General features: G+C 39.7%; 1 protein-coding gene across 1 annotated transcript in view; it reads right to left on the bottom strand.

Moving 5' to 3' along the window:
- Positions 1 to 25678, bottom strand: part of LOC121946024 (neuroendocrine convertase 1-like) — a 204329-nt gene that overhangs the window by 70773 nt on the left and 107878 nt on the right. The window contains exons 7-12 of the mRNA XM_042490429.1: positions 24322 to 24359; positions 21985 to 22064; positions 20349 to 20437; positions 13371 to 13543; positions 11558 to 11773; positions 10738 to 10841 (exon numbers count right to left, since the gene is read on the bottom strand). Of these exons, the coding sequence (XP_042346363.1) occupies positions 10738 to 10841; positions 11558 to 11773; positions 13371 to 13543; positions 20349 to 20437; positions 21985 to 22064; positions 24322 to 24359 (700 nt within the window). The remainder of the gene's footprint in view (positions 1 to 10737; positions 10842 to 11557; positions 11774 to 13370; positions 13544 to 20348; positions 20438 to 21984; positions 22065 to 24321; positions 24360 to 25678) is intronic.

The raw sequence follows: 25678 nt of genomic DNA, 5'->3' as shown, positions 1-25678 counted from the left end.
GTTGTCTGTGATGTCTGACATTTGTGTTAAATGGGTGCTTTGCACTTTATACTGCAGACCAAATTTACATACATGTGCGAATAACCTCAACCTGAATTGTTTAATCAAAAGTCAAAGTTTACCAAAGGTGAAGTCAACATGAAAGAGTTACACAGATTTAAAATACACTGATTTCCCTCCAAAACTGGGCTGTTTAAAATGCTGGTCTTGTTAAGCCTTTAAGTGGTAATGTATCTTAAAAAAAGATACATTACCACTTAAAACTAATGCAACACTGACATACAGTATGACAAACATTCAACTCATGCATGAAAGAAATAACACTGAAACCAGACCTTAAACATCTGAATGATAGATGACAACAGAAGGAATAAATTTGACATCACTGTAATGAAAACAATAAAACTAAAACATGCTGTCCAGCACACCCATGAACACAACTGGGCTGCAGCTCACAGCAGATTGGGGCAGAGTGCAACGATATATGAGCCTCCTCCAGACCCTTACAGCCTTCATCCCCTCGCCAAGGCTCACAAAGCAGCACAGCAGCCGTCACAGTGAGCACACAACTGTTTACAAATCCCCAGTTAATAGGATCAGGCCTCATTGACTGGGCCGCTCCGATGTGTCTGATGTAATCTATTAGCTGTATGATAGTCAGTGTCTCAGTCCAATCGATAACCCTGGGCCTCCATATTGCTCCACTGTGGACTGTTACTCCTCTTTAGTGCTGCTTAGAATGCAGGCTTAGTGACTATAAAGTGTGCATGTGTGTGTGCGTGTGTGTGTATGCAGAGGTTTGTGTCCATCTACTTGTGCCTGTGTGTCAGATCATGCACTTTGGTGAATTTCTGAGTTTTATTGGTGAAGTGTAAGTGTGTGTGTGTGTGTGTGTGTGTGCGTGCGTGTTTGCATAAGGAAGCTGTGCAAGGGGAATGTGCATGCAAAGTACTGTATCATGTACTGCAGTTTGTCCATATTAAATCATAAAACATCCATACTGCAGCTGATACTTAGGCAGATGTTAATTCTGTAACACTTTAATGCATGGATGCATGTTGGGATTGCGTGTGTCTGTGTGTGTTGTATAATTATGTTGACATTTGTAATATCCACGCACCTATACACGGGTGTATTACTGTACAATGGTGCATATGTGTGTATTAATGCGGCTTTACAGTAGCTGGCATGTCTGAAAGTGCATGTTCGTGCATGTGTGTGTGTGTTTGCACGCCGTGTTTGTGTGTGTCGGAGTGTGTCTGTAGCTGGTGTAACTGGGTTTCCAATTAAGTTGAACCACAGGCCGGATCAATGCTAGTCCTCTGTGTGCAGGAATGAGCAGCCCTGGGCCCTCAGAGCATGCCCACGAATAATTTATCACTCACACGAGGCCCGGGCAGAGAGGAGGAGGAGGAGGACGAGGAGGAGGAGACGGGGAGCGCAAGGACAAAGTGTCCAGCCCAGGGGAGAGAACGCAAAAGATGGGCAATTGAGGGGACAGAAAGATGGAGGGGTGAAGAAAGAGAGAGCGAGATCAGGACTCAGAGGACAACACTGTCAGCTCCCGATCATTTAGAAGCATCACACTCAACGTTTTTTTTCTGGTAAACAACCGTTGAAAAGTAAAGTCTGCAGGGAGCACAAGCCACATAATTCTTTTGAATACAATTTACTGCATGTTTCAGAATGCACTTAACTATTAAAAAAGATGACACTATGTAACACAGGATCAGTCAGTTTTCCAGTAATTGCCTTTTGTAAATCTCAAGAGTCACGCATTTCTAGTTTTACATAAGGTTCTGTTTACTTAATCACATTTTTTGGGTTTTTTTTTTTTCAAAATGCATTATTACTACCTCAAATTGATATAATGGGACATTTGGTTTGAATATAACAATGTGTTTTTATCACAATTCTTACCACAAGAATAAGGGTTTCACTGGAGCACTTTATGTATTGTACGTGTACAGATGGAAACTGTATTTGTAGAGATTCATGTGTTGGATCAAACAACGTCCTCAAAGTGAAACAACAGAACAACATAGACATTTTTTTTGAGTATGAATAGTGTTACAAATCAATACTAAAAAACACATTTGCTTTATGATGTGACAACACTACGGCTGAGGTTTTGTATAATGTTGTTTAGGTTAGGGATGGTTTGTGGGTGGGATAAGGCTAAGGGACCTTTAATATCACGGTTACAGTCACATGTGTTGTGTTATTGGAGCACATTGGTGAGGAGTTGGTTTCAAGTTTTATTTTAATTTCAGTAAGAACAAGGGTTAGAAATTGCAGGACTCACTTATATGTCTGTAAATTGCTAAAGTTGTGTGTATCTTCTTTTTCTTTCTTTGTTTTTTTATCTTTCTGTTTTTGTGTCAATAAAACATGTATTTATTATGGTCAAAGTGACGATTATGTGGTTAAGGTTAGGGAGCAATCATGGTGATTTTTAAAAAACAACACTGACTTTGTTTGCTCCCCTCATGGGGCTTTGTCACTTGAATGTAGAAATACTGTTTGTTGCTTTGGGTCAAGCTGAAAGAAGGCTTTTCATAAGGTTGATGCTCAGTGTTGTTTGCAAGGTCTGTTTCTGTTCTCAACACCAATTATCATACAGGATGAATTGTGTGTGTAATAGGGTTGTGTGTTGGCATAATCTGGAGAAACGATATGTATCATGATACAGGGGATACAACTAAATATATTGCAATTTTTAAATCTTCTTTAAATGCTAGCGGTGCACCCTTTTTACCCTGCATGTTCCGCAGATTTGTGTTCTTTGGGTATACACTAGCAATATGTTGTTACGTTGGAGTGGAGGAGTCAAATGGCTGAAGATAGATTACGACATTAAAGCATCCAGCAGCTGGGGTCTTAAAAACATCATAAAATGAAAAAAATGCACAAATATTTGCTTGTAAACTACTTGTTAAAAACTGATTTTTGAGAATCATTATATCACAAAACATAATATCGTGATCCGATTTTCTTTAACCCCTAGTGTGTAACATCTATTAGACAAGTTGAATACTATGCTGTCCCTGTTGTTATGAGGATTATGCATTGTAATGACATACGAGCTTAAAGCATGTTTATGTGTCCTCACTTACAATTAAGAAGTGATTTGTACAGTTTAGTTTTATACAGAGAGGTGAATCGATTTAACGATTGTTAAAAAAAAGAGCACCGATATCAGATCAGTGCCCTGAGTTTGGGTCGGAGAAAATGTTGCATCAGTTCATCTCTGAATGGTTGTAATTTTTTGGATTGAAAAGACATGATTCAAACATGAGAAGTGGCATCAAATATGAGCCATTATCAGCTTCCACTCAGACATCAGTAATAGTTTTCTCTCCATTGTGAATCGAGGACATATTTGCAGCCTGAAGAGATTGATGCACTTACATGTTGCCTAATGCTTGCTTTACTGAAGCTCAGCATGTCCAATTTTCTTGTTCATCTCTTTTTATTTTAACAGAAACTGAAGGAGATATCACTAACAGTCAAGCTTGTTAGTCAGCAGGGTATAATGTGTTGGTACACGACAAGCAGCAGTTTAAACCCCACTGTTTCATCCCAGGAGGCACATCTTCTGCTTGGACACTTCGCGTTTAGATCTTCTGCTGAGCCACATCGCAGCTTTAGTTGAAAGGCAGAAAACTAATACACATGTGGAATGCACATTTACAGAGAAGCAGAGAAACACCCACATATATAGACAAACACACAGTGGAAGCAAAAGCGCACACATGCATGTATATGTGTTCATGAGATGGCATATCGCCCAATGCGTCATAACAGCACATAAACACATGCAGATGCACACACATCTAGAAAAATATACAAACACAGACACACAGAACACCAACTGCTGCACAACTACACACACACACACATACAGTGTCCCCACCCTGTGGAGAGTCAGAGTCCAATGTTCTCTCCGACTCTGTCCTTAGTTCGTCTCTATTAATCTCACAGTAGCGAGGCATGGACTGGTAAGACGCTCGGCATCGCTCTGTAATCTTCTCTTAATGTGCTGCACTCTAAGCCTAAGTGAACCCATTTGGAGCGGCTGTGAGCAGACTGAGATTCCTCCCATGTTATCTGAACAAGTGTTACTAATGGGTTTATCAATTAGGCCAAGTCCAATAACTGCATGCCTGCAATCTCCTTTAAATACACTCCACCGGCGTAGCCCGGATTCCTGCGGTTAATGAGTACATGTGTACACAAGCACCCATGTGTGTGTGTTTGTATGATGGACAGTTTGGCTCTTAAAGCCTGTACTTATTTGTGTGTATATTTCTGTGTGTGTGTGTGTGTGTGTGTGTGTGTGTGTATGTGTGTGTCTATGACTGGTTCAGCACCATGTGATTATTACACACAAATGAGTTCTGATATGAGCTCAGCATACATGTTGAATGCTCATATGAGTATGTGCTTGAATGTTATATTCTATATCCATGGACAAAATCATAAAACTTTTCCATGACTTTTCAAGGACCCATAATAAGGGGATGTGCATGTGTGTACCGATATCATGCATTGTGTATATATCCTTTTAACATAATGTATTGGACTTGCTTGTGTTAGCGATGTTCTTAAAGACTAATTTCCATGACATTTAAAAGGGAGTTTAAACTTAAATAATAGACAAGTCCAAAAGTAAGAAACACAGTGATTTTTTTTAAAGCACAGTTTCATCTACAAGTGTAAACGCACATATTATAAGAGCTATCTGAAATCATTAATCACGTCTTTTCATTAACTAAACTGTGTTATAAAAGTGGCTGAAATGTGAGGCACTTTGCAAAGCATCATGAACTAGGGGGCAGGAATCACTCAATACCCCATGACACAATAATACCAACATTTTGTGATGCGCTGAGTGTTGCACTAACATATATTGCAGTATATTGCTGTTTATTACCTTATTTCAACTGCAAATTATGTCCCCAAAGGGAAACCAGCATTACTCTAGTAGGTTACTAAAAGTTTAATTTGTATTTACAATATTAATAATCTTTTAATAAAAAAAATTATGCTTATATAATGGACTAGTAGCCTAACTGCACATATCCCTATTTTGCATATGCATGTATGCAGTTTTGTGTACTGTACACCCCGCCCTAATATGGACAAAATAACTATTATTTTTAAAGATTTCTATGGTTAAAGATATTTTCCAGTTTACAGTTTAGTTAATGATATTTTCCACTTTCCAAAAAAACAATTTTCTTCTTACAATTGTTGCTCTGGCATACAACTTAACTTTATAACATTTGACTTTGAGGAGGTATGCATGCTGTCTTACACTGATGTGTTAAGTAAGTAACCTGTTAGCCTGGTTAAGGCAGCTCTAAATTTAAAAAAAAAATAATGTTTTGTTAGAGGATTGGCTCAGTACAGCAAGGTAAGACAAAGCAGAGAATTATTATAAAGAATAACCTACAGAACAACAAAAACCTGTTGAATCCCACATTACAAGGAGGCTAGATTAGCTAATGTACAAAGGCACGCTCCAAAATGCCAAATACAGCTTCATATTAATATCAGTAAATCAGTATTATTACATATAAGTCATGAAGCCGGGTTCTGTATGTTTTCGTGAGAGGTTACACATGGCGGTGACCTTCAATACATGTCAAATGAAAAACATTAGCGAAGGAGATGCCCTCACTGAGGACGAGTGTGTGTGTCTGGCAGAGTGTTTGAGTTGAGACCAATTAGAGAGAGTGGATTCACTTTTCCATGTACTCTCCCCACTGAGATCGCTGGCTGATTACTCCTTAACTCCCCACAGAGAACGTTATATACATTATTCCTCTTCTTCATTCAATGCACACAGGCAGACAGAGGGAAAGAGGAGGAAGGGAAGTGGATAAGTGTTTAAAGAAAATGTTAGTTTGGGTGCACAGATAAACTACATGATTTTTATACTGTTGATAGCCCCAAGCTGATTTTGTCATATTCTGCAGATCACTTAGTAAAAGAATTGCTTTAATTTGGCACACTTACTTAGGATAATGCAGTGCAATGCAAATGCAAGTAGCCTTTTATCACTCTACATGTAGTTACTGTGGAGCACTAGAGCCAACAGGTGAAAAAAAAGGGTTAAAAGATTATTTATATATTTCTACTACTACTGTGTGACTGGATAAAAGGGCTTGCCCAAAATAGTTAACCTGACAGCACAGGGTGACAGGTTAAAGAGGAGACAATCCATCTTTCCAAGACAGCCAAAATAAACGCAGCTGAATCAGGAAACGGCTGAGAGAGAAACAGACATCTGCAGGTGTAAAAGTCCCGGAACATGAGGTGGAGTCACAGTCAAACCAAATGTTTAGCTCCATTCGAACTGAATAGACAGACTGTAGGAATGAATGGATGAAAGACACATAAAGTGACAGAGAAGCTGACGCAGTGATAAAGTGCACAAACAAACAGTCCGAGACAGAAAGACTGACAAACAGGACGAGTGAAGAATTGATTTAACCTGATGGTTTGTTGGACAGGCGTCAAGAGGGATGGGTGGATGGATGGAGACAGATGGAAACACAGACAGACAGGCTAACATGGTGTCAGAGAGACAGATAGACAGTGACACACTGACACTAACGGGGCAGCAAAACATTGAAGAGTATCCGGACAACATGGTATGGGTGTGCCATTTCCTATAGAGTGGTTCAGGAATGAGTCCTGAAATCCAGATATGTGTTCGCATTTTAGCGTTCTGGGTGGCCTTGTCTTGATGTCAAAGTTTTGTTTTTTTTTAGTGGGTTTTTAGTTAGATGCCTGTTTATGTTCCACTGTAAAGTGTGAAATACATCAGTAAATATCCCGCTCATGAATTTTTGAAGCCTCACTGTGTCTTAAAAAGATGGTTGCTAACACGTGGCTAAATGAGACTACAGAAGAGCATCGCGCTAAACACAGGTTTACGGCCTTGCTGTGACCGTGATGTAGATGGTTTATAGCCCAATGTTAGTTTTTTACTTTGGTGATTGTATTTACTAGCATAAAAAAAACCATAATGTTTCCACAAACTCATTTCACTTCAAAATGATAGTAGTCCTCCTCAGAGTGTCACATAGACAATATCAGGACATTCTGATGTGGACTTTCCAAATTAAAGCCCTCCATTATATCATATAAGAGCAGCATTCCCTATAAATTCAGATTAATGTAGTAGAATGATCCAACAAGTATGATCATACTCATCAAAAGGTTTAAGAAACAGTAATGTTATTTGAGAGACAATCTGAAAATACTGAGATAAATACTGTATATTAAATAAAATTATCAGCATATTACTTAAAACAGATATTGCCCAGTCCAATAACACAGACAACACACTGCATGCTTAATGCAATATATGCTGTAGTGTCAACCTTGACATCATATCAGGGATGACAAATATGATTAGTTTCCAAATCTGTGCATTTCCATAAACTTCCATTGACTAAATTTTTCCAATCTGCTTGCTTTTTTTGATAAATTAACAAAAATAAAGCAAAGGGCTGAAAGAAAAGTTTGAGCATTTCTCATTAGGCACAGAAAGGCTGAGGAGTGTAGTTGCATGAAGAGGAAATAGAGGGGGAGATAATAGAGTGATTGACAGAGGGATTAACATCTATAATCCCAGAGATATGTATTAAATGTACCCTCATGTCTGTATATATGAATGTTTAGGGGCTCTGGGATAGTACACTATATGAGGCAGTTGGTTTCTGATGAATGGGAATCAGAGAAAAAGAAAAACTCTAGGTTTGCATGAGTGAGAGAGAATATGGCAGAATATATGAGTGAGTGTGTTTGTGTGAAATGTTGGGAGAAAGAGCCAGACACAGAATGAGCAAGTGTGAGAAAGAGAGAGACCCAGAAAGATATACAGACGGAGAGAGAGAAGCTAGCTCCATAAAGACGTGAGCGGAATGCTGCCGATCTGAGCCAGAGAGGTGATATATAGTTTAGTCAGTAGCAGCGGGTCACGACAAAGCCTTTAACAGTAATGTCCTGGGAGTCGCCTAGCCCAGGGGACCTGCGCTCCATTTTACAGCCAAGCGACTGAGACTGAGGCGCTGTGGCATGACAGCTGGAGCAGTAAAGCCAGCCTCTAGTACCATCCATAACATGAAGGAGGCGTAGACGCCGCTGATACCGCCACAAAACACCAGGCCCGAGGCCACACCGACAGCTGGCGAGTTAAGAGGGATGAAGAAAAAAAAGGGGGGGGGCTTGGGAAATGGTAGGAAGTGGCAGACGAGACAAAGGAGGGAGAGAAGGAAAAAAAGAGCAAGGAGATATATTTGCAGATTTAGACAGACACAGAAAGAAAGGGTCGGAGCTAAAGATGATCTAAATCAAAGGAGGGACTAAGAAAACAAATAGAGAGAAGGGGAAGCAGGGAGGAGAGACGAGGTACGGCTCAAAGGGGCAAGGTGCAGAATTTTAATGCTTCTTTTTTATTGCTAAAATGAAAATGAATCCTCAATAATAAGCTTTTTTTTAAAAAAGAATTTTTTTTTTTTTTATCTCCCTTGCACTTTGTCTCTTTAGGTTTTGGACTGTCAGCTGGACAAAATCTATTTCAAGATGTCTCCTCAGGCTCTGGGAAAGATGAAATAATTCATTGATAATCGCAAAATTAATCAAGAGTTGAAGTTAAAAGTAAAATAATCAATGTGCCGCATTGATTTAGAGCAGACAGAAGAGGAGGTTACTGTGCTTCCAGAACAAACAGAGATGAAGATTTCAGATTTTCCAGCAACAGCGCATATTAAAGGCAGAAGAGGGCTGATGGGAAAATGACTTCTAACAAAGCTGTCTTCTTCAGAGAGGACACAGATGAGGTGTTAAGATGGGACATGGGTGAAAATAGCTACAAGGGACAACCTTTCTGTAAAAGAAGGCACATGGGGGATATGGAAAATGTAGTCTTAAACATGACAACAAATAACACTGCGGATTCCACTGGCAGGAAATAGAGCTGATTTAACATAACAGCCATGACAAGAAATTAAAGTAAACACAACCTGGCTGGAGACTGACACCCCTCTGACAGTAAGCAAACACATTGCTGAAGTGTCCACAATAGGCAGGTTTCCATTATAGATTTGTGCAGAATTTAACGATATTTTCAAAATGTCGATAAAACACAATTGCAAGATGACTGCCTTTCCACTGAATGACGTTATGTAACTTCTCCTCTCGCGATGACGTTCCAGGAAGTATGGCGATAGATATTCAACACATCAGCAGGTTTATTTCTACTGTAGTCACCGCACTAGCCGTCATTATTTCTAATCGAAGGAGATGTAGGGGTGTTATGCAAGCAATAATGCAAAGGCAAGCCCCTTACACGTGAAAGCAGCCACGTATGAGGGATTTCTGGGAGGTGACAGTCCACATACTCACAGAGTAATTGTGAATTCAAATCTTTGGGATGATACGCTCAACTTTTGAAGAGTTATACGATGGAATAACACCTCTTGTAGCACCTACTACATCATGCCTCTTTGTTTTACATTATGTGACCTATAAAAGCCAAAAAAAATTGTTTCCATTACAGTTTTGTGAAATTAGGTGCTGCTGTGCTGTTTGCACATATTTATTTAAAATTAGTAATTGGGGGTACTTAGAAATGCTGACAGTATGATTTTCAATAGCATCACAAACATCTTTCTATTAAACTGATTTAGAGATGCTGTATCGGGTCAATGTATTGTCTGTAGCGCAAAGCACATACCACCAGAGGTCCATCTCTGCTGCTGGAACAGGCAGCCAAGCTGAGAAAGATTTTGGCTGCGCGTGGTATGGGGGAACATCACAGGACCAGTAAAAATGAGACGGTAAATAGAGACGGCAGAAATGAATGTTTTCACATCTAACTCTGTGAATTAAGATTTATTTTGACCAAACTAAAATTGATTATTGCTGGATCGGTGACAACTAAAAAAGACAGTTTTTGTGAGTTTTACTTTGTTTTTGTTGAGCTGGAATAAAATGAGTTTTATGATGAGTTAACAACGCAATTAAGCAAGTCAGTCTGGTGAAGGACAAAAACTTCAAAAAAATCAGAAGGTCTACGGTTGTGTTTTTCTGTTTAATTAGGAAAACAGACTTAAGAATATATCCTTTCTCACATTTTGTGAGTTTATTAGACTAAAAAGCTAAGAAAGCTTACCGAACCTGGAGGCCGGGGCCGGAGGGTGGAATTTACAAATACTGTAATATATCAGCTACCCCACTGAAATGTCAGAAAAGAAAGAAGGTATGAAAAAATATATGCCACCCAAGCCTAGGTGGTGGTAAAGGAGGCGCATTTATGAGAAGTGGGTTTATGTTTCTGTCTGTCACATTTAAATTCCCTGCTAGGAGTTTTGAGGAGTGCATCTGCATCTTATTGGTCAGGACCTTGCGGTCGGAAAATGTCAGTTTTTTATCTGCCATTGTTCTGTCTACTGTGTTTTTGGTACAAAAGCAACATATACATATATTTATATACTTTTGCCACATGGATAATTGTACTCAGATGCAATTGCTCTGTAACATCATTAGAACGATACTTCTTGTGAAGCATTTGCAAGTGATGCGCAATTCATGGTGCTATCAGTGGCTGCAATCCATTTTCGGTGAATCTGCCCCTGAGTCTCGACAAAAATCAATAAGGTATCACATTTATTGCTGTAGTACTACTGGTGTGCAGTGACTGGGCTGATAGACACTCACTTTACTTCTAACGTAAGAGCCAGAATCCCGGCAGCGGTCGGAGCAGCACTGGATGTTCCTGGAAAGTGTTTGATACAGCCATCACCGGTGTTGGTCAGAGTAACCTGGAGAGACAAAAAAACACACGTTACAAGATACAGCTAACTAGAGGTTGTATCAGTTCATAGAGCAAAAAGACGAGTGCGTTTTTTGTCTAAGTACTCATCTGATTTCTGTGGAGAGGTCTCATTCCGTGGAATGCAGCTTTGCAGAAGAACACGTCAACACAGTTTTACAGTGATGTTAATTAAAAAAACAACTCGTGTCTAGTCTGACCACTGCCTAATGTGAGGTGGAAAAGGGCAGGCATCCCAGCAGACAAAGGTGATATCACACTGTAAAATTGGCCTTTCTGTTTCTGTAGCCCCGGAGTTCTTCCTGGCTTTTTACTGTTACCTCCGCCATCAACACCTCGCTGCTTCCTCTCCCTCTCTCAGCCACTAAGAGCCATGCTTTACCTCTAATTAACACTCGTTTGCTTCTGTGTGTCTACGTGTGTGTGTGTGTGTGTGTGTGTGTGTGTGCGCCCAGCAGTCACCTAGGTCATTTGGCAGGCCTCTATAAATATCACACCAGTCGCTGCTCTTTAACAGGCTTCTCACAGCTCATGGGAGCCAAAGAGCAGAGCTGCTGGCACGCACGCACGCACGCACGCACACACACACACACACACACACACACACACACACACACACACACACACACACACACACACACATATATGCACTCATTAATGATAAACACTGTTGTTAGATGTGTGAGGCGGTACATGCACACTAACCAGAGGTAGTGAGCCTCCCACGCTGCTCCCTGTCAGAGTGACGGCCATCACACCGGGGCAGGGCTCGCCGAAGTAGGCGGGCTTCCCCATTTGAGAGACAGCGCCGATGGCGATGTTGTAGATGGAGTTAACATAACCGTCTGCACCGCAGTGGTCATGCTGCATTCCGCCATTACCTGCCGCCCACACAAAGATGCTGCCCTTCCCACCTCGGCCCTGACAACACAAACAAAGGAACGTCAAAGTGAAAGAGCAAGGTATAAGTGGATTTCATAAAGAACGTTTCCATCTAGCGGTCAGCAGGGCATTTGAAATAGCACATATGGAAATAGATATCACACTGTATATATTTATATAGGGCTCAATCATAGGGAGTGAAAATAGGATTCCTGGGTGTAAAAAAGATCAAAAGGGAATTTTCCAAAAAGTTACCTATTTTGCAAAGTTTTTCTTTGTTTGTTTGTTTTTGTTTAAGAGTTTGTTTATTATGGTAACTTTTTTTCCCCTTTTTTATAATGATGAATACCTTTGTGGATAGTTATGGCTGTAACAATGGATATAAGGTTACTTGTTTCTTTATATATTTGTTAGAAATATTAATTTATTTATATTTAATATTAATATTTATATTATTAATTTAACATTTTTCATAAATGTATTAAGATTTAGATTTTTCATTTTTATATTTGTGAATTTATTTGTTTCTTTTTTAACTTAAAGGGAACACATTTTGCTTTTCCTTATTTTCTGTCTTATACATAATGCTACAATGTCATATGTTCATGTTAAACTTGGCCATAATTTTCTTATAACGAGATAAATGTATGTAAAATGAATTCCTGTGAACAAAAGCCTCAGGCTTCAGACTGTTTCTAATACTCTGTTTCCAATGTTTTTCTACTTGCTGTGATGTCATAAATGTGCTTGGTTCCCTTATATGGTCATCTGCTTCAGGCACACTACTCAGTGTTTACATTGTGTTATCAAAACTGCTACACATAACAACATGCTAACCTCAGAGAGACATGTAATGCTGGTTGCCATCGTTGTTAATTTCTCCCCGACTTTAGATCAGAATTCTGTCGTAAAATGTCTGCTTGTGTTTAGAGGCTTTTATTGGTGATTTTGTGGGGAAAACATGTTGCAAAATAATGTCATTCCCCAGCTGCAAGTACAATGTTACATGTTTCCACATGACATTAGCATGTGGAAACATGTAATCTTGGTTGGTGATGTTGTTAATTTCTGCTGGAACATGTATTGCTGTGTTTGTGCTTTTATTGATGATTTTTCAAAGTATTAAGTGCCACCATATCTGTTATAGTCATTCCCCGGCAATGACCAAGCAGATATGCTGAGATGCAGAAGCCCCAAAAAGGCTGACCAATAAGAGCTGCATGGACTTTTTGTGAAGGGCTCTTAAAGAGGCATTAAAATGGAGCGTCTCAGACAGAGAGTGAATGCAGGTGTTCCAGCACAGTATGAGAAAAACGTGTGTTTTTGAATATTAAAGCATGTGAACATGTTCTGGTAGAAACCAAAATACAAATGAACCTAGAACTTAGCATAAATGGTAGCATAAATGGTCCACCCAGTATGTCCACTCATTAATCCATCCATTACTTCAGTATTTCTAAATTCCGTTCTGAAACACTTGGGTCAGTCATTTGAAATATATAGGTGTGTATTTCAATCCATCTATGTAATCCCAGCACTCAACGTTTTGCCCTTACAATCTAAGCTCCACTGACAGTGAGGACGTCTACTTTACATCTGACAGACAGCAGCGTGAACTTGGAGATGAAAGCCATGCCTTGTGAGTTCCTAGCCGAAGGGCTTGCGCTGTCAGCCTGTGCGGCCCGTCCATCTTCGCCCCGTCGTCCCGTGGGCCCCAACTACAGACGTAGATGTCAATGAAGTGGATGTTGAAGGTCAGAGCTGTGGCCTCCATGGCATCAGTGACAGTGCCGTCCAACAAGCGGATACCTGGACGGATCGAAAAGGTAACACGGTCAGAGTCAGAGATCGGAGGGAGGCTTGTGTAAAAGAAACATTTTTTAAAATATACTAGAGGAGCATTTTACATCATAATGTTGCTTAAAAACAGAAAAAATGACATTGTGTTTAAGGTTGTGAAAATGAATGTGATATGCTATTTGTGAAATTTAATACAGTAACAGAACTGTGACAAAATACTTGAGATGCAAATGCATGACAAACACATTGAATGCAGCTGCCCTACAGTAGTGTGTTAACTGTGTTTCCTCTTGTTTCATATAAGTCTGTCTCTGTTGTGTGTGCTTCTTTATCTGTTTTCTGTAGCTGCAAGTCCATCACTGTCTGTCTTTCCGTCTGCTGTTGCTATATTTTTATTTTTCTGCATTTTCTCCATTGCTGGTTGTTAACAGGAAAATGTCAATGGTTATTTTAAACTGGGTGCTTGTTGTGAGAATGTGCAAGAAAGTGATTACAGTCACCTGGCCAATAACAGCTGTGAGATAAAATTGCACAATAATTTATACCTTTCGTGTCCTCTAAATACTGGTGACAGGTTTAGGCTTAGCAAATGTCGGCTGCTCTGGGTTACCGTTACTGACAAGCGATCACATTTATGGAAATAATGGCGTTTAATCTCTTGCTGGATTATTAGTCGCCACGGGTCTTTTAGAAATATCTAATACCTTGGGGCATCCAGTGGCTCAGTGGCTAGAGCAGGCACCACATGTACAGAGGTTGTGTCCTTGCCGCAGCAGCCACAGGTTCAATTCCAGCCTTGGCCCTTTGTTGCATGTCACCCCCCCTCTCTCTCCCACTTTCACACTTGGTCTTTCCTATACATTAAAGGCATAAAAGCCCCAAAAAATTCTTTGAAAAACAAAAATATCTAGTATCTGCCTTTATAGACTTAAAACCTGTGATAATTTTTGGAGAGAAAGCTTTAACAAACTACTTGCAGCGCAAATTAGTGTTTGGATGTACGTTAAAGTTTCACAATGTATGCATTCTGAAAAAATGTAAATTCTGAAAAAAATGCATACTGCTATTTACACCCCTGATAATGACAATAATGTGAAGATAACATACATAAATGACATACAGCCTATGATTGACTGGAGTTGCAATACTGCTTGCAATACTTGCAACATGACTGTAGCCATGGCAGCCTGGGTTGCGATTTAATGCTCTGTTTTGACATCACTGGATGACCAAATATCTACAGTGGGAGAAAGCTGAAGTAGTATTTTCTTCTATCCACCTCCAGGGAGCCTAGAGGGCATCTCACTACCTTAGTATGCTACTAAAATCTAGATGGCAGCCAAAATAATATCCCTATATATAGCATGTGAATTATACATGTTTGAATCATGGATTACGTGACATTACGTAACATTTTGTCAGTCTGCTACTGAAGCATTGTATCAAAAAGAGACAGCGGTTCAGGCTAAAGCCAAAAGTGAGAGAAGTGTGCTTCAGTTTTCAACAGAGAGAGAGAGACTGGACACTTGCTGTAAAAACAACATTTAAGTATTATATATATATATATATATGTTATACTTTGGTGAACTTGTTTACCAGCTGTACAAATCCAGCTGATACAACATGCATACTCATTTGCTGCCATGTTTCTGATAAATGTACATTATCGGGCACATTAAATCTCCTTTAAGTTCTGTTTTGGTCCCCACCAACTACCATTATCACAGACTACTCTCATTCCTCCAACAGACTGTTCAACCCACTGACACTTTAAAAAACTTCCAGCAGCATCTGGTCCATACCACAGGACTGTCTAACAGCATTTCCCTCACAGGCTTTCAGGTTACTGAACTCTTGCTCCTCCCTGCCAACTGTTGCAGACACACACAAAAGCTCTGACAAAAAGTCAACTTGATACTTCTTGTACTCCTGTGAAGTCCTGTGTTTGTGCTTGGTTTTTGTCTTACTTTGTTTTGTATTTTTTTATTATTGTATTCACCATAGCACTGAAGGAATGTAGTTTTATTGAAAACAATAAACTTTTCCTTGAACTCCTTGAGGGAAATATTGGGCTCTTTCAATGTTAAATGCTCCACTATGTTCACCGGCAAGTGGTAAACTTTGTCTGTCTGTCTGTTTGGTGCTGGATAGGTACCATAGTGTCAGTTTTTAGAGCTTTTTTGCTGAAACAGCTGGCTGTTATGACTCAAAGTATTGATATGAGAGCAGTGAGAATGAAGGAAAACAGTAAAGTTGCGGGCCAGAAAACCAAATCAGTGAGCTGATGCTATAAAGTTCAATAGAGCGTAGAGAAACTGCAGAGCCGGGTCACGATTCTCCTGGTGGGGCGTCCTCTAGCTCACCTAGTAGAGTGTGCATCCCATATAAGCTGAGTCTCAGCTGAGTTTAAGTCAGACAGGTAGCCTTTTGCAGTGAGCGATGTGACCTATTATCATTATAATTATGCTGATTATAGCTGCTTAATTTAATAGCTAGAAAAAAAATTTAAACAAGTGCCAGTTTGCAAAAGCTGCCACCAACATGTGTAATTTCAGCTTTCTGAATTGTTGTAAGCCGAAGGATGAAGGGACCTTTTGTGGATCCACAGACCAATCAATCGACCAACTGACAGAGTGAGCTACAGAGCTGCTGGTCGCAGCTACAGACTGTGTATAAAGATTAACAACGCATCCATCTTGCGCTTTTGGAGCCATTGCGTGCGGTAGCGATCATGAAGTGGAGCTATGACATAGAGTTGTCATTCATAAACTTTTCCAACCCAACCAGCACCCCTGATCGCTTGCACAACACCTGACATGCAGAGATGTCAATCATGATGTCCACCACGCTTTTTAAGCATCGTACAACTAATTAAATCCAACATCAGAGTGATAGGATTTACCTAAAATGACAGACACTATCACGCTATGTTCTTGCGTTTCAAATACATGGGCCAGACATGGCCATTGAACAGACCGGGGGGGTCTGGCACCGTGTAGTTCCTAGAGCACCTCCTCTTTTTGCTATCTTCATATGGGATGGAAATAAAGTAACGTTGGTTCAGCACGTCGATCAAAGGTCCATGGGTGTAAAGCAGAAAGCCCTCCACAATAAGGATGTGAGTCTCCTCTTCCTCATGGTCAGACTTTTGGACGATCTCGGTGTCCAGGGAGTTTTTAGGCGGCTCATGTCCCATTTGCTAATATGGAGTTCATTACCTGTACTGCTGCCAGCCACCAGAGGGCGATCAAGATGTTTTGGCTTCACTTTTGGGGAACTGTCATGCTAGACTTCAATACAGTCTATTGTTGCAGTTGAAATAAGTGAACTTACTTTTGCTTTCATAAATACAATTATTTAACCTTTCAGTTAGGTCAGATGTTAAAAAAAACCCTGTAAAAGGCTCTGATTCAATCTTGATAATTTTTGATCCACTAGAAATCATGTCTCAAGAGGCCGCCAAGATGTTTCTTCACTCAAATGATTTTCACACATCTGAATTACTGTACAAAAACCTGGTCACAGGCCAACTATGGCACATTAAAACCGCTTGAATCACTACACAAACAAGCCCTCAAAACACTTGGTAAAAATCACTTCCATCCCTGCCAGATTAAAAAAAAAGACCCATGACTTAGCTCCACCATCAATCGTAGTCTACATCAGCGGTAGAACAAACAACTGTGTTACTCGGGGGTCCAAAAGAGGAGAATGTACTATCCCGTTGTGTAAAGGTTCTTTTAGCCGTTTTAGCTGCTGGTCTGTCACAGGCTCAACAGAGTAGAATTCCAATTTACATTAGAGAACTTACCACTGAGAGATCTTTCAGTAACCAGTTAAAAGAAATGATGATAAATATTTACACTTGTCAGCACTTAAGTCTTCTCCATGCTGTTATTTATACATTCTACTTGCTTTGCAACGTCATTTTATATGTACATACGTCACTACCGCTTACAGTGCATTAAAATTTCTGTATTATTTTCCAGCCTTTAATTTGCATGTCTTGCTCTTTTTTCTTTTTCTTTTTTTTTTTTTTAATTTGTTTAGTTTAGTTTTTCTTTCTCTTGTCAGTGTGTTTAAAGAAGTCTTTTAAACCATATGCCCTGTTTCTTTGTTCTTTTGCTTTGCTGTTTTTTGGAAGCCTTCTGTAACACCTTGGCCAAGGGACTACAGGTTAAAAAAATAGCCCCCTGGCTTATTCTGGCATTTTTATACCTTGTGTATTTTTTAATCTGCACTGTTCCTTTTCAAATAAACTAAATCTAAATTCTTCATATCTATGTTCTGTCCAATTCAAATGCCTTTCTTAAGAAATGACATTGAATCAAGGAGGATTTTGTTCCCACTAAAGGACATTCTTAGATGTTTGTCTGGTTATTGTGATGTAACAAGAAATGTTTCTCTTTTCTTCTAATGTCTTAATATAATCTGCTTGCATGACAATGCATTTCAAATGACAAGCGTACATCCGTTCAAGCTGATTAATCAGGCCTCACTTGTCTTCTCTCTGTTGATTCATCACATTCACTTAGTGTATACTTTCAAAACAACATCAAATCTTACAGAGCCACGTAAATTTCACAGAGAATTTCAAGTCCATTTCCCAAACCGAAGCACACAGAGAGGTAAATCTCAGTCAGCCCTCATTGTCACGCAGTTAGCACAGGTCGCAACAGCACCCAGTGGTTCGACATGCATCTTTCATTTGGGTCTTGCCCCTTCATCTCCTGTGTGCCAGACTCAGTTTCTGAGTTCGGGATAAAATAGATTCAGCAAGGTGAAATTAAGACTAACTATGGAAAGAGATTCCTGGTCCTGCCTCACAAACAGTGTTTTTTTCTGTTTTTGTCAATTCTGCAAGAGGCTCTCATCAGCCTGTGACAAATGAGGAAGGGTCAAGGGTTAAAGATCACAGAGCAGAGTTCAAATGTCAGAGTTCAACCGAGGGATTCCTCCATTCATATTTTGCGCTGATGACATCACACTATGAGCATTTATACAGCCGCCTTCAGATCTGAGAGCTGTGGGAAATTTTCTTAGTCAAACATATCATGTACTCCTCATTAACTTGTGCTTTATAGCACTCTTAGAGAATCCTATAAAAAATCTTTGATTTCACAACAGAAAATGGGCTATCTTGTGTATTCATCCCTCGCCAATGTTACAACCAACACTAAAAAAGCCATTACTGAAGCTCCCACTAAAAAATGAGCTGTTAAATAGGGTCAGCACGGCTCAATAGCAGCCAGTCACCGTGTAGTCTCTCACAGTCACACAAACCCAAAGCCATACATACACACCAAATAAATTACACACGCTCACTCTTAGGAGCCTAGGACCACTTAAAACCAAAACTTCATCTTAAAGACTCTGGAACAGACTTATGACTTCAAAGGTGATAAGCCTATTATCAGCTGTAATTTGGAAACACGGACAAAAAATAACACAGACTGGGTAAGGCTATAGCAGGATAGGAGACTGCAGATTCTAAAAGATTAGCTAAAACCACTCAAAATTGCCATTATTTTCTGCAATTTTTTTAAAAATCTTATGCTTACCACCAACAAACCAGTACATGTCAACTTCCATCTTAACCAAATATGGCACCAGCCCTTTCATTTAGCATTACTTACAAGGCGATACTAAATTCTAAAATATTATTTTTTGGGGGTGCCCTGGTAGCTCATCAGGTAGAGCGCACACCGAGTTCATACTGCAGCCGCTCCGGTGGAAGCTGTCTTTCTGACGCAGATCATCATCTCTCTCTGCTGCCTTTTCTGTGTATCTTTGTCAATAAAGCAGAAATGCCTGAAAAATGATCGTTAATGATCTTTGATAATCTTAATAACATGTAAATTATTCCTGTCAGAAGTCGCTGCACTGGACATGCATTTTTTAATAAGTCATCACAACAAAATTTGGGCCCAAAAATCTGAGTTGAATGATATAATGCTTTTTGTTTGACTGTTTTGAGGTTAAGTTACATCATTGACTGTTTACATTATGAACATAGCTACCATGACGTCATCCACTGGTTTGTGGAATGTCATTTTAAAGGATCGAGTTTGGCATTCTGGCCATGGTCATCTTGGTTTTTGTAGCCTGTCACTCAATTAGCCTTGCCCCTAAATATGTATAAGTTTAAGCCCTAATGAAATGCAAATGGGTGAGTTACGAAAACTTCATCCTCTGTACAGTTATCATAATGATTAAAATTAGCTACAGAGAAAAAAACCCTTCTTTATTACCAGGCTGTAAACATATTTATTTCTGCTGTAAAGTTGGGCATTTTAACACGTGGGTCTGTGGGGATTTACTGTGTTTTGGAGCCAGCCTCTAGTGGCCATTTAATGAACCGCAGTTTTTGGTACTTCAGCATTGGCTTTATTTTTCAACTTCGGAGGTCTCTGCTTAAGTTTAATAAGTAAGGCTCAAGAGGTTCTGTTACTGATTTCATCTTATTTCCTACAGGAATTGATGGGTGAGAAACGATCAATCTGATGTGTGCCTCTTTATTTTCAAGATTTTCTGCATAAATGCAAAAGACAACACTGTTCCTCACAAAAATCCAATGTAGCATTGATGACGATAGTGTTCATGTAAAGCATCTGTTGTGCTGTAGTTGCTTTTTAAAATACTCCAAATGGAAATTATTATTTTTTATTTCTTTCAATAGTAACTACTTTCTAAGAAATTAAAGCCCTACTACAAGTGTTTCTGAAAATGCCATGTCATAGTCTTGGCCACTGCAGTATACACCCACAATGCACTGCCTCCCACTGTCTTGATGAGGCTGTATTGTTTTCCTCACCTCCGATCCTGGCATTGAAGGCGATGCCCACACCGCAGTAGGAGTTGTTGGCCTCCATGGCAACTACCCCTGCACATCGGGTACCGTGACTGAAACACAGGGGGAAGATGTTAGCCACTTAGCGAGACTGAATATGCAGAGATGTGAGTTTTCCTTTTTGTTGGATGTGTTGACCTGAGCACACCCCAAATTAAGCCTGGGCAGACAATTACACACAGTACATCCTGCAAATTAAGACTGGTGGTACAGACAAACACCAAGATACTGGAAACTGCAGCTAAAAGCAAGGGAGGCTTTCTGCAGCTGATTTCATGTTCATGCACAGGACTATAAACACTGAGACATTTCTTGGCTTGATATGTCACGTTTGTAGCTTTTTTTTAACTACATTTTCTAAATATGTTTAACATATTTACCATGACGTACTTTTGTAATACTACACTGTGAGTCCAATATCCTTTCGTGGGCTAACCGACCGTTTGTTTAGCCCACTCCTGTAGCTAAGCTTTTTTGTTTATTTAGGTTGCTTTGACGGTGGCAGATTTACCACTGGGTATAAGCAATGCCTTTTACACAATGTGGTCCTCTATTGTGTGTCTTTTGTACCTGTGAATCCATTGTTTTCTATTTGGATTCACGTAAGGATCGCTCAAAAGCGAGAGCAAAGTCATCGTAGTGCACAAGAGTTCTCAAGAGCCTATTTTTCAGGGTGTGAAGGCAGCATTTTGGCATGCAGCAAGATGCCAAAACACGCTTGTGATTGACGGTCATGTCATGTGACCATCAATCATCAATAAGAGCTGGTAGATGCATTTCTTTTCTTCTGTAAATGTCACTGTATGATAAATATGGAGAAGTTGACCGTGTTAGTGCAGGACTTCCCATAGCTTTATGATCTGATCCACGGACAACATTTTATACCAAATACACACTTAAGAAACAACATTAGCAAACTCAGAAGGTTAGTACAAGTTATTTGCTGCTTAGCTTTACGTTAACTATCAAAGTTTGATTTATATCAAAATATACTGTTGTGTTGTTAACCTTGGTGTTATTTGATGGAAGGCATGAGGTTTATTGGAACTAATGAATGCATGCTATAGTATTCTGATAAGCGTCTTTGGTGGGTGTACACCAAGCAATACAGCAATTCAGCAATTTCCCTTTGGATAAATACTGTTTTAGCTTATCTTACACAATTTCTGACTCTCAAGTTCAGGACTAAAAAGGGTCCCACAGAGGAGTTGGCCCCAAATGTGACACTATCTTGGGTAACACTGGCTAAGGTTACTGGAATATAAAACTACCCCAAACCTGACAAAGAGCATGAACTGCACACATTAGCCTAAACTCTCAAAATAGTGGACCATGCTATTGTGAAGAGGGTTATTTAACATTTACTCCTGCAAGCCTACAAAATACAGTTAGGTAAAGTGAAGCCTATCGCTGGTTAGGCTACAACTGTTGGCTAGTTAGCCCGTACATGCAACTGTTTGCATCTCACATTAGAGCAGATAAATACAATGTTTAATTTATTTCTTAAACTTTTTTCTTGTGTTTTTTTGGTTTTATCAAAACTACATTGGTCAGTTAATTGACTCCTCCAAGACAAGAAACACAGGACAAGCATCGTTACCTATTCTCCTCATCTCTGACAGGCATGGGATCATGAGACAGACCGTGTGAAGCTCGCAGGTCAAAACTGGCGACGGCCTCCTGTAATCCAGACAGAAAACAAATGGAACACAACGTAACACTCGAAACAAAACATCACAGAGACATGGCAGGAAATGAAGGAATCCTGTGAAAAACTCTTGATACTAGGCACTTGAATTAGTCTGTCAACATTTTTCTCCTGACTGACGGCAATCACTGTCACTGAGGAGATGCCTGTGACTGTGTCTGTGTGGTTTATGCGTGCCTCATAAAAGTGAGCATGTTTGAATGACTTGTTTGCCAGTGTATATAGGCATAACAGGAGGAGGATGTCTTGGCAGCAAACCGTACAAGAGCAATTATGTATCTCTCTCCAGCCAGGCTTATCCATGCCAGACAATCTGCTCTGACAAAGTACAAGTTGGCCTGTGCGCTTCAAACTGCCTATAGGATTATAAACGACAAGACAGGAGCAAACAACACTGCCACTCCACATATGCTTTATGGCTAGCCGGTGTAACACCAGCCTAACAGAATAAAACCGCTCTATCACTATATGACCGTTTTATTGCCTCAGGTTTTAAGTAATTGAGAAGTTGGACAGTTTGAGTGAAAGTCAATACACAGATTTCAGTCTAATGAAAATCCAGCCATGTTTGTGTAAACACACAGCACTGATGGAAAACTATAACCTCATAAAAAGACAGCAGAATCAGATATTACATTGCATACCCTTTTCTGAGATACTTGGCTGAGATCAACTATAATGACAACATTTTACTGCCCAGCTTAAAGCTCCAGTGTGTAGGATTTACAGGCATATATTGGCAGAAATTAAATTTTTTTATTGTATATATCACCTGAAAATAAGAATCGTTGCGTTTTTGATACCTTAGACTTTGCCGTTTATATTTACTTGGGGAGCAGATCCTTATCCAGAGTCTGCCATGTTGCACCAGCATATCTCTACAGAAGGGATGCGTGATATTGGATTTTTTTTGCTAATATCTTATATGTTAATACATAACAACTCATTTGACCAATAACAGATACCAATATCGACATAGCGACTTTATTCCCCACCTAATTTTAGTGATCATCAGGTCTCTTCTGTGTGGAATTAACATAATATTATGCCTAATCTTAGCGTGATGGATCGTCAGCAGATGGAGACATAAAATAGAATGCTTTTCAGTATATGTAGTATTGATTTATTGTGTAAAATAAGAAAATACTTCAACTTATGGTTGGTTTACCAATACAGATATTTCATTTTAAAGCCAACAGCAGCCGATATCGATGATGTGACAAAATTATTGTGCATCCCTGCTCTACAGTAGCCCAAACCAGAACAGACAATCCAAACACTGGCTATAGCACCACCTCCCAGATGAGCGATGTCAGATATTTTTAATGTAACACTGTTTTATTGAATAAACTCATAGGTTCCATATGTTATGGTTTAGAAAATAAGGTGAGCACACATAAGCAGGTGTTAGCAGGTGGTTGCAACGAGCCGAACAGCATTAGAGAAACACTAATATTTAACATGAAACTGCTTTATTCAGTGTTTTCACCAGTTTAAAACACCTTAACCCATGTAAAACTTTATAGAGAGATAAGTATAAAAAAAGTCTGGATTATTTTGATACCAGCAGAAGGCTGGATTCAGTGTGGGTTTCAGGAACGAAATGTAAAACAGCTTTTAAATATTTCAAATATTTTTACCTAGCCTTGTTTATATTTTGCACTTGATTGCTTTAACAGTTACTGTGATAAAATAGATAAAGCAGACATTAGGCAGTTATCCCCACAAAAATGATACCCTAAAATAGCTGTCAAAATCATCAGAAATTATTCAAAGATGTCCATTTTGCTCTCTTTGACGGCACCTATGGTGAAGAGTGGTAATTACAGTGTGTTTGATGGCAAGCTGCCTACACTGTGATCTGTTGCCCCAATTAGAGCTCTGGTTATTTCGATTTGGTAATCTTGAAAAGTCTAATACTGCTTTGAAAAACTGGCACAAAAGTAAAATGGATTAGCTGATCCTGGACAGCCAAATGTAGGATTTTCAATTTTTTGAACAACCGGACCCCGTTCCACTTGTTTAGGAGAGAAAGAGACCTCTGCAGATAATTCAGCTCAATTCAGTTTCAGCTTCCTGAACAATGAACACTGAAGGAATCCTAACATGAAGTTAAAGCTTGGCAACATGGGAGAAGTCCTCACCACTAGATGACACTAAATCCTACACACTGTTTCTTTAAAGTAGATCTGGAACTGTTGTTAAAAATCTCATTTTAAGTTTACTTACAAAGTTTTTCTTCAGGTCCTTGTTTGTGTGATCCACACCTGAAAAAGACAAAAAGAAAACATTAATGAGACATAAATGACATACATAATAACATAAAGGAGTCAAAAATCTGTCTACAATCTGGGTATTTGATACGGGGAGGAGACATCTGATGCTCTGGACAAAGAAGTTAAAAAAAAAAAAAATCAACTCCACATTTTAATGTTTTGGTACGTCAGGCCATAAGTACACCCATTGTTTCATGATTTTCTGTGAAGCCATGTAAGAGCTATTTCAAGTCATTTGTGGTAGACAGGTTATTAAAACTTTGAAATTTTGAGTACCCTGCTAATTGGTGTAATTAATTTGCCAAACTGTAACGCTGAAGTTTCGTCAAGATCCAGGCTCTGCTGTGTGAGGTGCTGCACATGACTGATGGATAAGTGAGCGAACAAATGGGCACCGCATAATCTCTCGTCCCTCAAATTTCAAATGCATTCATTTCGCCATTTTTTCCCCTTCTCTTTTATTCACTCTTCACCTTTTTCCTGCATCCTTTTTTATCATCCTCTCTTTCCACATCAGTTGCCTTTCTTTCACTTGCCCTCTCGCCATCCTCCGCCTCTCCTCACCCCAACCACCGCCTCCTCCTCCATCTCTGCTGCATCAGGGCTCCTGTGGTCTCAGCGAGAGACAAACGAATGAGGGCCCCAGGAGGCCCGCGCCTGCTCTGCCAGACATCACTCACTCTCTCTCTCTCAATCACACACACACGCACACACACACACGGGACCTGCCAGCCTTTGTCCCATGCAGGCAGTGCCTCCGGGTTGTCATGGTAACCTGCAGTCGGTTTTGCTGTTGAGGTCTGATTGTGTGGAGCTCAGGCGGGATGGAGCCCTGGGTGGGTGAAGCCTCATTGGAGCCTGCCATGCCGTGCCATGCTGTGCCATACCATGCCAGGTCAACCTGCTATGTCCTCCACATAACCACTTATGCTTTATTCTCTCCTCGTCCACCACTCTGGAGCTTCTTTACATGCAGTTTAAATGTTCCTCTCTGTTTTTATTCTAGCTAGAGTTACTGATGCTCCGGGTCTCTCTGACAGTGAAGTACATTTTATTTCCTGGGATAAATACTGAAATTTACGAGCATTAAAGTTGCATTCTTTCAATCGCTTTCTTCCACTGAGATGCAGTTCACAGTTAGGGTTATCTTGTCAAACAAGTGAATTTTACTGTATGTTTTTACCAACTGTGGCCTGGTATAAGAAAAATGAAGCACCAGTTGATGCTGAGCGTTTTTCATAGATTTTTAGTTTCTTATTCTCAAGGGAACAAGAGAGAGGGCTCGCTGGCCAACTTTCCTCCTCGCCTGA

Source organism: Plectropomus leopardus, chromosome 7 (genome assembly GCF_008729295.1).
Source record: "Plectropomus leopardus isolate mb chromosome 7, YSFRI_Pleo_2.0, whole genome shotgun sequence".
Taxonomy (NCBI): Eukaryota; Metazoa; Chordata; class Actinopteri; order Perciformes; family Serranidae; genus Plectropomus; species Plectropomus leopardus.
Note: the sequence above shows the minus strand (reverse complement) of the source record. Positions and strands in the feature narration are given on the sequence as shown.